This window comes from Nelumbo lutea, chromosome 1 (assembly GCF_056320005.1).
Source record: "Nelumbo lutea isolate HS-2025 chromosome 1, American lotus-T2T, whole genome shotgun sequence".
NCBI lineage: Eukaryota > Viridiplantae > Streptophyta > Magnoliopsida > Proteales > Nelumbonaceae > Nelumbo > Nelumbo lutea.
The window spans coordinates 6,757,549-6,772,346 of NC_142684.1; the positions used below are offsets into that span (position 1 = coordinate 6,757,549).

The 14,798-nt window shown below is 39.1% G+C and overlaps 1 protein-coding gene across 2 annotated transcripts in view; it reads right to left on the bottom strand.

Moving 5' to 3' along the window:
- The window catches only part of LOC148873357 (U1 snRNP-associated protein usp106-like), a 40,936-nt gene that overhangs the window by 6,109 nt on the left and 20,029 nt on the right, over positions 1-14,798 (bottom strand). For both annotated transcript variants that reach the window (XM_088963811.1, XM_088963812.1), the window contains exons 7-10: positions 13,879-13,940; positions 13,601-13,663; positions 10,246-10,304; positions 9,834-9,915 (exon numbers count right to left, since the gene is read on the bottom strand). In XM_088963811.1, the coding sequence (XP_088819937.1) occupies positions 9,834-9,915; positions 10,246-10,304; positions 13,601-13,663; positions 13,879-13,940 (266 nt within the window). The remainder of the gene's footprint in view (positions 1-9,833; positions 9,916-10,245; positions 10,305-13,600; positions 13,664-13,878; positions 13,941-14,798) is intronic.

The following is a 14,798-nucleotide window of genomic DNA, read 5'->3' on the forward strand; positions in this document are numbered from 1 at the left end:
GGGCTCATGCACCATCTTGGGGTGCTTCCGGACGAATAATCACACCGTGGAATGAGGAGTCAGTGGAGTGCTTAGAGGAGTTGATAAGCAGATTTTCAGTGTCGGTAAAACTGAGGAATATAAGTGATAATTTCACTTGGGTGATGTCAAATGTTTACGGGCCAAATTCTTATAGGGATAGAAATGAATTGTGAGACGAACCGGCAGCTGTTAGAGGATTGTGCCAAGGGCCTTGTGTGTGGGAGGTGATTTCAATGTGATTAGACACACAGATGAATCAAATAACCCAAGACAAAAGATGACCACTAGCATGAGGAGATTTAACAGATTTATAGAAGATTTAGAACTGAAGGTCATGACAGGACAGAACAGATTTACTTGGACCAATTGTCAGGAAAGCCCTACTTTATCCAAGTTAGATAGATTTCTAGTGACACAAGAGTGGGAGGATCATTGGAGGAATTGACAGGTAGAATATTACCTAGGCTCATGTTGGATCACTAGCCAATTTGTCTTACTCAAGAAGGGAATGGGGGCGGACCAAAGCCTTTGCGGTTTGAAAATATGTGGCTCATAGTCCCAGGCTTTGTGCAAAAGGTGAGAAGCTGGTGGGAGGAGGACACCTCGGTGGCTAGATGGGAAGGGATTAGATTCCATAGAAAGCTTAAGAATTTGAAAGGAAAGTTAAAGGAGTGGAATTCCAATCAGTTTGGGAGGACCGAAGAAAGAAAATCTACCTTGATTAGTCGGATTGAAGAGATTGATAGAAAGGAAGGACAAATGGGCTTGGTAGAGGAGAAGACAAATTTGAAAAAAGAGTTGGAAGCTACACTATTGAGAGAGGAGATATCATGGAAACAAAAGTCAAGAGAAAGGTGGATAAAGGAAGGTGATGGGAACACTAGATACTTTTGTGCACTCGCAAATGGTAGGAGAAGGAAAAATTGCATCTCTACGCTAGAATTAGAAAATGGAATTATCATCACCCAATAGGATGACATTGCTAAGGCTTTTGTGGATCACTTCAAACAAATTTATAGAAGGCCAGTAGAGAATAGATGGATCTTAGAGGGTTTGACATGGCTTGCTTTAGATAGCACCTTGAGTAGAGAATTAGAAAGTAGTTTTGAGTTGGAGGAAGTGAAGGCAGCTATTTTCTCAATGGATAGGTCCAAGGCTCCAGGTCCAGATGGATTTACCATGGCTTTTTACCAAGATTGTTGGGAGTGGCTTAAGGAGGATTTAATGAAAGTTTTTGAGGAATTCTACCATAGAGGGATGATAAGTAAAGGGGTTAATGCTACTTTTATTGTGTTGATTCCTAAGAAATCAGGAATTCTACCAAGGACTTTAGACCCATCAGCCTAGTGACAAGTCAATACAAAATCATAGCCAAGGTTCTCTCCAACCACCTAAAAAAGGGTACTTCCATCAATCATATCACAGTATCAAGGAGCCTTTATCAAAGAAAGACATATTTCATATCAACTACTCATTGCAAATGAGTGTGTAGAGGATTTTAGGAAGAATGGGAGGAAAGGTATTGTGTGGAAGTTGGATCTAGAGAAAGCCCACGATTTTGTGGACTAGGATCTCTTGATTGAAGCTTTGAGCAATTGTGGTTTTGGTGCAAGATGGTGCAAGTGGATTAGAGGTTGCCTAAAATCTTGTCATTTTTCAGTCTTGGTGAATGGGTTGGTTATAGATTTTTTTGGTGCTAATGAGAGGTCTGAGACAAGGGGATCCACTTTCACCGTTTCTATTTACTATTGTTGCAGAGGTATTCAGCAGATTGATCATAAAAGCGGATGAAATGGGTGTTTTAAGTGGGTGGAGAGGGGGGAGAGACAGGGTGTTGGTAACCCATCTTCAATTTGCAAACGACAACATTATTTTTTGTGAGGGGAAAGGTGAGGAGGCTAGGAATCTGAGGAGGTTATTGAGTTTGTTTGAGATGTTGACAAATCTGAAGGTTAATCTCAATAAAAGTGTAGTAGCTGGGGTAAATATGGGGCGGGAGGAGTTGGAGCTGTGGGCAAGGGAACTCAGGTGTGTGTCCAATGATTGGCCTATGAAGTACTTAGGACTCCCTTTAGGTGCAAACCCTAGGTCTTTGACCTTCTGGAGCCCGATAGTGGAGAGATTTGAGAAGAAGTTAGCAGCTTGGAAGAGGAATTATATTTCTTTGGGAGGTAGGATAACCTTAATCAAATCCACGTTAGCTAACACTCCGGTCTATTACCTATCGGCGTTTAGTGTACCTCAGGTGATTGTTAAGAAGTTGGAGAAAATTATGTGGGTTTTCTTGTGGGAACCAGGAGAGACAAAGAAGGATCACCTAATCAGATGGGAAATAGTTTGTAGACGAAAGGAGGATGGAGGGCTGGGGTTAGGAAGGCTGAAAGAAAAGAACCAGGCTCTTTTGGGGAAGTGGTTGTGGAGATTTCCAAGAGAATCAGACAGGTTATGGAATAAAGTTATCGCTAGTATTCATGGGCTCTTAGTGAACGGGTGGGATGCTGTAACTTCTAGCAGGGCCTCCTGCTTTTCACCCTAGAGAGATTCAGAAATGCCTTCCATCTTTTCTCAATCACATCAGATTCGATTTTAATTCAGGTAACAAAATCAAGTTCTGGGAGGACCTTTGGGTGGGTGAAGCCTCTTTAAAGGATTCTTTCCCTTCTTTGTTCACCCTTTTTGCTCTCAAGGGTAAGCCAATTTCTAAGTTTCCACTCCCCTCTCCCTCGGCTAACGGGCTTGGGTGGGACCTAGGTTTTCGTAGAAATGTGAGGGACATTAAATTAGGCCTTGTTTCGAACCTTCTACACATTCTTGAAGGAGTTTTCCCATACCTAAGTAAACAAGATGATAGAATTTGGACTCTACATCCTTCTGGGATTTTCAGCTGTGCTTCTTTTTTCAAGTCGTTGTTTGTGCCTTCTCAACCAATTACTCCCATTCCAATCAAAGAGATCTGGTGTCATTCGATTCCCCCCAAAGTGAGTGCTTTTTGTTGGGAGGTCTTCCATGGTGCAATCAACACTTGTGATATTTTACAGAGGAAGAGACCTGGATGGTGCCTCTCCCCAAATTGGTGCTGCTTGTATGAATCCAATGGTGAATCTGCTCTTCACTTGTTCATTTCCAGTCCATTTGCTTGTGGTATTTGGGATTGGTTCTTTTCTCTTTTTGGGTGCATGTGGAATGCTCCGGACAGCTTGGACAGGTTGTTTGATAGATCCACTTTCAGCTGGACAAAAAGGAGGGGAAAACTGATGTGGAGGTGCACAAGAGCAGCAATAATATGGACCCTATGGGAGGAAATAAACAAGTGTATATTTGAGGAAAAGAAAAGAAGCAAAGAAGCACTAATTGAAGGGGTTATGGCAAAAGTGGCCTTCTGGATAAAGACATTGGAGTTGTTCTCAGATTTCTCTATTGATGATATATTAAGGAACTGGAGAACAATTGCGGCCTCAACTTCAACTAAGCGGAAGACACTAAAGGACTGGGAACCCCCAGAGGCAGGTTTCCTGATTAAATTTCGATGGAAGTAGTTTTGGGAACCCGGGGCCCTCTGGAATTGCAGGGGTTCTAAGGAATGAAAGCAGAGTGATTTTGGGAATGTACTCAGGTCCCATTGGAGTGTGTGACTCTGTAACAGCAGAATTGAAGGCAGTACTTTATGGGATGCAGAAATCTTTGGAAATGGGGTTTCGGAAGCTAATAGTTGAAGGCGACTCCAAAATAGTAATAAGTTGGTTAAAGCAGAATGAGAAGATTCCTTGGTTTTTCATAAACAAATTCAAACATTTCAAGAGGTTCTCAAGGGATACGCAGCTGATATTTCAATGGGCTCCTAGGTCGGAAAATGGATTAGCTGACCATCTAGCAAAGCAAGGGGTAAATAAAGCAGAGTGCTTTTGGGCTCAATTGTGAGACTGATCATCAATTTGTCTATGTATTCTATTTTTGGTAGCCGAGGCTGCCCATGTTTCTGTATTCTCATTTTTCTCTAAGTAATGAAATTTACGTTGATTACTGATAAAAAAAGTCTATTTAACAATTAATAGAACACACACACACACACACCCCTAGCCTACACCCAGCCATAATCTACCCAACCACAAGTATTGAATCAAACATTAGAGTCTTCACAATCTTCGAAACTCAAATCTATTTTTGATCAAGGTAACCTCTTTTTCCTGCTTTGAATTAATATGTAACGAAGTTGAGATCATTAATCATATTGCACAAACATCCAAGCATTTAAGCTCAGAGCAAAAATTGATATGCGGATGGAAACCAGTGGAACCCTAACTAGTATGATGAACATGGAGAGAAATTAGAAGTACCAGAAAAACACAGCAAAATGAGAGAAAGAGGGAGAACAGCAACAGTGGTAAGGGTAGAGTAGTAATGTCTGAGAAACGATGGTCAGCAGTAGTTAACAGCCTATTACTGCTACTATTTACCTCCAGTGGTAGGTGGCATCGAATGGTGATGAACAGAAACAGTAGCAGAGAATGTGGTGTAGGGTTGGGCAGGTGCATGGCTCTTGGTAGTGGTAGACTAGTAGGGAATTGCAAGATTAAAGGTGACAATGATGTTTGGGGTTTTTTGGATTTGTTGTTAAGTCTAAGGGTATTAGTTATAGTATATTGATGATTAAAAGTACACTATAGGATTAGGATATATAGTTTCTTAACTAGGAAGATTGTACTTTCAAAACGTTATTTTTTTTATCAATAACTCTGAAAAGATTAATGTATGTATAATTTTAAATATATTAATATTCAAAAAGTTAAATATTAATATATTAATGTATGTATATATTATACAATTTTGGACCAGACCAAGCCTAAGCAGAAAAAACCTAGACCCAAGCCCGAAAACTTGTGAGCAGGGCTGAGCCGGTCTTCCAGGGCAGTCTAAGAATGATCACCCCTAATTAGTGCACTCCAAATCTGCTACTCACAAATTGTTCTCACATCTCTACCAACAGAATACCACCACTGTGTATTGGAAACATCTCCCCATGAATGGCAAGGGAGATATTCCCAATACTGAGCTGTAATGTCCCATGAATAGGGATGTGGGAACAATTTGTGGGCAGCAGATCCAAGCCCTAATTAGTGTCTATTCTCGAAGCCCAGGCTAGAGGTTGGTGAAGGCACTAATGATTGTATTACTGATTTGAGGGGGTGACGAGGACAATGCGATCCCTAACAATTTTGTCGAGACAGATCAAGTAGCCAAGTTTGACTGGTAAAAACTTACATGACTCGTTAATTTGGACAAGTCTGAGAACCTGTTGAGGGAGGTGACAGGCTGACAGCACAATTGGAAGGTGAAATGGAAAGTAAAGTATGCAACAGGACATGGAACCAGGAAGACAAGGATTTATGGTCAAGAAGACTAACATGAGATTATGCAAAAGACAAAAAAAAAAAACTACAGTTCAAGGGATGACCCATTCTCACCCAGAATATAATCATAGAATCAGGAAGTCCTAAAACCATGACACTGTTATGAGTGATACTACAAACAAGCAATGTCAACAGAAACAAGAAAATTTAACAGAAATAAATGGTTAATAAACAGATCACAGATGGAGCATTCATTTCAAATTTCCATTCAGAGAGAACTTTGCCATGATGGTATTTCTGCCAGTCCTAAGAGAAATACTGACATAGAAAATCAGGAAGACAAAATGTATGACAGTGAATAGATGGATGAAAATTGCAAACTCAAGGCAAGTGATATTTCCAGAATGTAATGCTTGAACCTAGGCCAGAATCAAATCCTTCCAAAAACTAGTACTCAATTATACATACCATTCTTTTTCATTCTTGATGATACATTACTTCTAAGCCAATTTTTTTTCTCGCTGTTAAGTCTACTTCTCCCACACCACTCAATATAATTGTATTCTTCATGCTGTAGGGTTGACAGAGAAGTATTAAATGCATGACATGTGTTTGAATGCTTTGATTGATGATACAGAACAAAGAAAAACACAACAACAGCAGTTGTAGAAATAGTACAAGATGAAAAAACAACATTAGAAGAGCTCCTCTCTCTGCTCCAAAATATTCAGTTGGTCCAAAGCTGTGACGATAGTAGAAAGTAGAAATTGTGCAAATCTGGTAATTTCTCTGTAAAACCTACGCTTTGTCATCACTTCTTCAGAGCCTCAGAGTTTCCCTACGAAGCCATTTGAGACTCCACCCAAGGTATCCTCCTTTCATGCTTGGACTGTTGCCCTTAAGACTGTGCCCTTTTGCAACTTGTGTGCTCTGCAATCTTGAGCTGGAGATTGCAGTATCTTTCCCACCACTATCATATCAGCATCCAGAATTGGACATCTTTAAAAGCCTGAACCTACACTGGCTCTTCCCAAAATTTGATTTTGAAGCCTTACAAAGCTGGTACGTCCATGATCTTCCTCCCCAGCCCATGGTTTCTCGGTACCTCATCCATGCAACTACCCTTTGGCACATCTGGATGGAAAAAAAGGGGGTAATAGCATATAAGGGCAACTTTTGGGGTTTAATATCAATAAAAGTAATATATTTAAAAAAATTCAAAAATAGGTTAACTTTTTAAAAATAATATCGATAAAGGGCAAAAACACTGTTCATCTTCTTCTTCTTGCCATTTGTTCACCAGAGCTGCCGTCTGCCACCGCTGTCCACTGCCGCCCGCCGCCGCCTCCGCCTCCGGCAATGTTGTTGGAGGTGCACCGCCACCTCTGCCTCCGGCAATGTTGCCGGAGGTGCACCGCCGCCTCTGCCTCCGGCAATGTTGCCGGAGGTGCGCCGCCGCCTCTGCCTCCGGCAACGTTGCCGGAGATGGGTGGAGATAGATGTGGTGGTGGCGGGTAGAGGAATGACCACCAGCACCGCCGCCGCCACCTCCGGCAACGTTGCTGGAGGCATAGGCGAAGGTGGGCAGAGGCAGCGGCGACTCTGGTGAACAAATGGCAAGAAGAAGATGAACAATGTTTTTGCCCTTTATTGATATTATTTTTAAAAAGTTAACCTATTTTTGAATTTTTTTTAAATATATTACTTTTATTGATATTAAACCCCAAAAATTGCCCTTATATGCTAGAAACCCCCCCCAAAAAAAAAAACAGCAGGGTCTTTAATGGCAAATCCTCGCAGCTAGATGAAGTCTTCCGAAACATTTTTGCCAAGATGACTCCATTGACTAAATCCGCTAACTCTCATACTGCATAGCTTTTTGTAATTTGTGTACTTTTTACTTTTCTGTGAATGATGCATGCATGTAGAGCTTCTAAACTGTACAGGAATTCTTCCCTTCCCATTTTACACATCATTATTTAATAAAATTTTACCTTACCTTTTCTTAAAAAGTGACATTAGCAATGAAATGAAGAGGCTATGTGGCGACATTAGCAATTTGCAAACCAGCTAGGGGTACAACAACTAATAATCGAGGGGGATTCCAAAGTGCTGGTGGGTTGGTTGAAAAATTCTGAAGATGCTATGTGGCGATACAAGAATGAAATGAAGAAATTTAGTTGGTTGACAAGGAATATGTTGGTCACTGTACAGTGGGTGGGGAGATCAGCAAATACCTTGTCAGATGTGTTAGCTAAGCAAGGGGTAAATAGGGAAGAATTATTTTGGGCTCAGTTGTGATTCTTGTTTTTCTTTCCTAGTTTACTTGTAAGTTTCAAGGAGGGGCTGCAGCTCGCGCCTCTCACTGGGATGATGTATGAACTCACTCTAATTTGCTTCTGAAACAATAAACTTATTATTATTCATAAAAAAAAAAAAAAGCAACATTAGCAATGAGGACTTCTAAGGCTGAAGAGATAAGGGATGTTTTTGGATGACTAGAATATTATTATAACTACAAAGAAATATAAGAGGTGAGATAACCCCACACATAAGAAGTTAAGCCCTTCTGAAATCCTCCAGATTTTTTTTCAACTGTAAGGTAAAAATTTCTGTTTTCTATTCTGAAATCCTCCAGAATAGAAGACCAGAAATATAGAAAATTGTCTTCCTCATAACTGTAATAACTAGTCACCAGTTCTGCACTTTCCTGCTCTAAAATCCTCGTACGATAATTTCTGAATGTATCAACCGATCAACCTATGTTGAGGTACCAGGTTTCACAGTAAAGTACCTTTTTGTTAAAACCCTTCTTATATCAATAACCATACAGTTCTATTAAACATTTAAGTGAAATTTCACGTATATTTCAAATACTGACAAAGAGAAATCATTACAAAAGAAGTAGCATCAGCTGCCTTTATACAGATTTCAGGTCAGAAGCATTACAATGATATATCAACACCCAGATCTAGTGAACCCCACAAGAGACTGTCCTTGTTAACCTCCATTCTTGCAAGACCACCTGCTATTATATTTGTTAATCTAGGAATCTAGGTATCCATTTGATCAAGCATTTCAGATCAGATGCCAACCTTTTAGCTTCTCTTAGTTTCTACCTCAACAGCCAAGAACCTTCTGTTTCATTTTCCAGCCAGGTTATGGCTACTTTGCAGTCTCCTTTCACAATCAGATTAGTGCATCCCTTTTTCAGTTAAAACCTTTCACAGGCCGGGCTTCAATGAGAGACAAGAATGCCCCTTCTATTTGAAAAGGAAGACAGGACCCATTTTAACCCATACTAACCAAACAATCCGATGAAATGTACCCACTACCCTAAATCTCATAGGAAAAGGAACAATGAATTAGGAGGTTGATCCACCAACTCGGGTTGAAGATTACACAAGGATCATATACAAACTTACAAAGTCCACATGAAAAAGAACCTTAGAGATATGTTAGATATCCACAACCAGCACCAAGGAAAAGGAGTATCAGGCCCATTGCGAGGGGGAGATACACAGGATCTCACTGAGATGCCAATGGCATCTAGGTCCCAGTCCAAGACTCTCCTATCATTGTACTGCAGTCCGATAGGTACTCCTTGAATACAAGCCAGAAAGCTGACTAATAAATCAGCCTTTTAATCATTCATATTCCTTCTAACGATTGAAGCTAGTACCCAAAAAGGACCATTAATGACCTTTTCATAGATCTCTTCAAGATTCATAGAGTTTTCAAGACCACAATATGCAAACACATGGCTATGCTATTATACACTTTTTTTCATCTTGAGTTTGTTTTCGGGATATCCAAGCATCATTCAGTATACCCAGTCTAAAACAATAGACAAGTTAAACCCCATTGCATGATTCTTTTTTGTTGTTTAAGATATCACACTAAAGTGCTAAAATCAAGGAAACAAGAGAATTATCATGACACAGTTGTCTTACTAATATTTTCATTTCCAGGGAAACTTTTATTTGTTTAGTCTAGCTCACAAGGTGAAAGATAAAAAGGAAAAGGTAGATGCCGTAAAACAAATATAACCATTGACACGCACTTCTTTTGAGGTAAGAAAAACTCACAGATGGCAATACTAACTGAAACACTCTATGCATGAATATGAAACATTATACCAGCACCTGAATCAACATATTACAGATTTCTGACTCAAAATGTGGTCGATAACAAAGGGAATACAACAGGTAGATCTCACCCTATAAGAATATGAAATAATTTTAAGATGCAAATCTGACATATAAGTTGCAACAAGAGATGAACGCATCACTCATTAAGATAACAAAAGAACTTCAATAACCAATAAGATCAGAAGTTTCTTGCCATCTTATATCTTATTTTGAGATTCCAATAGTAGATTCTTCTCTATAATCTTGTTAATCATAGAGATTATTATAGGAACCAGTAACCACTTCACAAGATAAACAAATGGGATTATCTGACCTGAAGTTCTGCTAACTTGTCACGGATTTGTATATAACCCAAGTGAAGCTTTCCCCCAAAATGATCAGCTAAACGACGATCACTGAAAATCACAAGAGAAAAAAAACAGCTAATTTACTGCAATTTTCATAGAATTATTTTGACAAATCCTACATATGTAACATATGTATGGTGGCCCCTTAAGTTTCTAAAATTATATATAAGCATGAAACAGAAAAACACGCACATTCTTTAGCAGCAAAAGTTATCCTCGTAAAACTGGGCCCAAGAGCCTGCTGGTGACAAGGAGGTATAATACGCCTGGTCAAAAGCTGAAGTACTTGAAACCCCAAATACTAGTCTTTCATTGCCCTCGGAGAAGCTAGGGAACATAAAATAGCAAATACAACATGACATAGGACAGGAGATTTACCTGTCATATACGCTCAAGAATGCTCCGCAAATGTCACAGACACGTAACTTCTGATCAGTCTGTAAATAGTACCAATATAACAATGAAATAATTGTTGGATATTTATAATTTCATAGTTATAAAACACAAACCTGGCAAATAAATCTGACAGAGAGACAGGTGGGATCAAACAACAGGTTAATACCAGGATAGAAATGGGGTATCCAGGTTGGAACAGAAATTGCAGAGATCCTACCTCAGTTGAATTCAAAAAAAAAGTACAACAGTGCTTTCAAAGAGATGGGGTATCCAGGTTGGAACAGAAATCCAAGTCAGATTTGGAAATGCAACCCAAATCAAGACATACTTGAAACCAGGGTTGGACTAGCCAAAAACACAGAAAACACTATGCATGTTGACTCAATAATAGCTACTTAGGTCGACGTGGGAGTATCAGAAAATGATTCTGTATGACAGTGCTTTAAAAGAGGGAGGCACAAAAAAAATACTAGGCAATGCATGAGCAAGGATCAGCTGAACGATGGCTGTCATGTGGGCTGTGGAACCAATTATAATGTTCTACAGCAGTAATAAAAAAACATGGGACCCACACTATTACAGTGGGGCCCATGAATTTGTTACTTGCATGAACATTATCATTGGTTCCATGGCCCACTGAACAGCCATCGTGCTCAGTAATCCGAATTAGCAATGCACACACCCAGAAATGGAAAGATTCAATTTTTTGAAAATTCAAAAAAAAAACATTAAAACATAAGAAAATGAAATTGTTAATAAAATGTTTTAAGTATCTTATTAGCTCAAACAAAAATTCTTGAACATATATAAAAGAAAAGAGTACAATTACCAGTGATGAGAAATCACCAAGATAACAATACTACAAAACCAACCAAAATTGACCCTTCCCCACCCATTGAAACCCTTACAAATCCACCTCCTTCATCCCAAAGAAAACCAGATAATCCTTTCTTTCAAAATCTAACCTTGGCTCCTCTGAATGTCCAATTCTTTTTATTAGAAACAGTAACTTTCATTAAAAATAGCAATTAATCATTATACACTGTCAACCACTCAGAATATTAGTATTGACCTCAATCAATTACAATAGTTACAACACAGCCCAGAAACAGTTTTCCCTAAAGGTCCCTGCATTGCCAAAGTATCAGCCACAGAATTGGCTGACCTCCTTATCCGTTTGAAGATTACTCCATCATCCCTTGCTAAGCAAAGTATTTCCCTCATCTGTTGTCTAAAAGCCCATACACCCAGACTTTTTGTCTGCAGCCATCCTATATGAAAGTAAATTGGTGACACATTTTAAGAGGGTCTCCAATATGAAAGTAAATTGGAGTCAGAGCTGTGTAGCGGGAATAAATAGGCAAGAAGAAGATGTGTTGTCCTTGGCTAAAACCTTCAAGGTAACTGATTGGCCTTTGGTTAATTTAGACTTACCTTTGGGAAGAAATCCTAGGTCAGAAAGCTTCTTGTACCCAGTTTTGGAAAAATTCGCAAAGAAGTTAGCATGGTGGAAGAGGAATTACATATCACTAGGGGATAGAATTACCTTAATTAAGTCTACTTTGCCCAACCTACCGATGTATTTCCTATCCACCTTGAAACTACGTGCTAAGGTTGCAAACCTGATTGAAAAGATTATGAGGGATTTTCTTTAAAGGTTCAAAAATGGACCATCTAGTAAAGTGGGAAATAGTGTCTCGAAAAAGGGAACAAGGGGGCTTAGGCATTGATAATATCAGGCTAAGGAACTTATTATGAGGAAAATGGTTATGGAGGTTTCCCCTAGAGCAAGAGAGTTTGTGGCACAAGGTGATAGTGAGCAATCATGGAATGGCAGCTAATGGATGGGATGTTGGTCTTGACACTAGGGATTTTCCTCTTTTCTCCCCTTGGAAAGCCATTGTTGGAGTCCTACCTCCTTTTCGTCCAGGTATGATGCTTGGGTAATAAAGTTCTTCTTTTTAGGACACCCAAATTGGAGAAACTACTCTTAAGGATAGATTTTTTTAATACACTCAAAGTTGGGGTTTGGGATAAATTTCCGAGTATGTATTCCCTTTCTTTAAATAAATTCACGGTCATTTCTTCCCTTCGTGTGTCTAAAGGTTCTTGAGGGATTCAGAGGTGGGTCTTGCAAATAATTTGTTTTCTCTTTTGAATTCATTGTTTTTAAATCCATCTTGCCCAAATAGCAAGGTTTGGTCAGAGTCCTCAGTTTTTTTCTCTTGTTCTTCGGTTTTCAATGCTATTCCTTAGTCTTCTAATGTGCCCATTCATTTCCTTTTAAAGAAGTGTGATGTACTCCTGTGAACCTGTACCACCAAAGGTTAAGGCCAATACTATGGACGTGAATCAAAGAAAAGGCCAAATTGGTGCCTCTCCCCACATGTTTGTAGCCTTTGCTTGAGAAATGCGGAGACAATGACTCATCTATTAATCTCTTGCCCATTTGTTTCTAATATTTGGGATTGATTCTCCTATCTCTTTGGTTGTAAGTGGAATCCACTCTCAAGTGTAGTGAACCTTTGTGATTCTAGCTTCTTCCAACAACCAAAGTAGAGGGTTAGGGTGATGTGCCAAACAACAAGAGCAGCTATCCAATGGTTGATTTGGGAAGAAAGAAATAACAAGACTTCCAAGGGCAAGAAAAAACCAAAGAACTCACAGAAGGCATAACGATCGAAATCTTACACTGAATGAAATCTTTCGATCTTTTCAAGGATTTTTCATCAGATAACATTTTCAGGGGATGGAGTGCAGTAGCGGTGCAGTTGAATATTAATGGAAGCTCTATGGGTAACCTAGGCCCTTCTAGAGTTGGGGATGCCTTTAGGAATGAAGAAGATTGCTAGCCCTTTACTCTGGCCCAAGTGGGGAAGGAAATTCATCAAGGGCAAAAGTGTTGGCTCTACTCCAAGGTCTAAGATTGGCTAAACAGTGGGGACTGCAACAGCTAGACGTGGAAGGAGATTCCAAGCTGCTACTAGGTTGGCTGAAAACAAGAAGTTTGGGAACTTGGCTCTTCAAACAACATATAAGAGACATTATGTGTCCAACAAGGGAGCTTGGGGTGCAAGTTAGATGGACTAGAAGGTCAGCAAATGGAATGGCTGACACATTAGCAAAGCAAGGAGTCAATAGGGAGTTTTTGTTTTGGGATTGTTTGTAATTCTTTTTTTGTTTAAGGGCTCACCATCCTTTCTTTGGGTGGTGACAGTTGTACTCCTTAATTAATCAATGAAGTTATGTTTCCTATCAAAAAAAATATTCTCAGAGTAAAAAAGTTGCCTTGATCATCATATGGAAATGTAAACAAAAAGATAATTAACAGACTCACTATGCGAACATCAACAGCAGTATACTTCGATGATTCCAAAACTGGTTCTTGCCTGGCTCCCAACTGAAGCAAAAGAAGTCCAAAATCAAGGAAGATGTATAGCAAACTGAATGTTATTAGAAATATAAAGAAATTTATGTGGCGAAATAGCGATGGTAATTGATAGCTGCTTAGCCCTAAAGAGCCTGATCATCATACCACAAGAGAAATGAATACATCTCCGAAAAGAAAAAAATAATAATTAAATAATAGAAACAAGAACATAATGGGGGGACAACCTTCTTAAGTGCTTCAGCCTCTTCTAATGCCTTTTGTGCTTCATCTACCATTCCTTGCTCACCTGCAGAACATACAGGTATGTATGAATACAAGACAATTCCTGTTGTATAAAAATCATAACAAAACCTATATATGACAATAGGAAAAGCTATGGAAAATAAAAGTTAAGCATTTGTTAGGAGCAAATACTTGAAAACAACATTAAAAGCCATAGGTACATTAATTGAACATGGAAAAGTCCAGGTAAAATCAGGATAGTCCAATTGCCAAGGCCTTGATTAGGTAAGTGCAGGAATGTTATAGAGGCCAATCACCCAGACCAACTCAGGTATTAATGCGTTAGTGGGGGGACACAGTGATTAATACAATATATTTACAATATTATAAAACTCTTGGCTTAGTAATAGCACATTAGAGGGTGACTTACTATGACACCCCCTCTATTTCAAAACCGCTTTACTTCATCTACCTTCCATCAGGAACCATTCATGTATCTGTCTAGGAATGCTCACATGACACATAAAATGAGTGGAAAATGTGAAAAGGCATTGTCCCATGGTTTTTAATTCCAAAAATACCCCTAGCAAGTCTCATATAAGCCTTGTAAAGCTGATAGCCAATAATAAATCCCTGCACGAAATGGATAACTCTGACAGAACCTTAATAATTTCTCACGATCTCATCATCCATCCCCCAGCTGCTGCTCAAGGATCTATCTTCTGCCCATTGGGTACCTCAATCCATTGGATCTCCAAGGTGCATGATCAGTAGTTGGAATTTATAAACTATCCAATATCATAAATTTATATTTGTAATTATGAGAAAATAAGAATGGCTGTGTCTCAGCATACCTACATTTTATTGTCTAAACTCCTTTCTTACTAAACATAAACAACCAATCATATTTGGAATAAGCCAA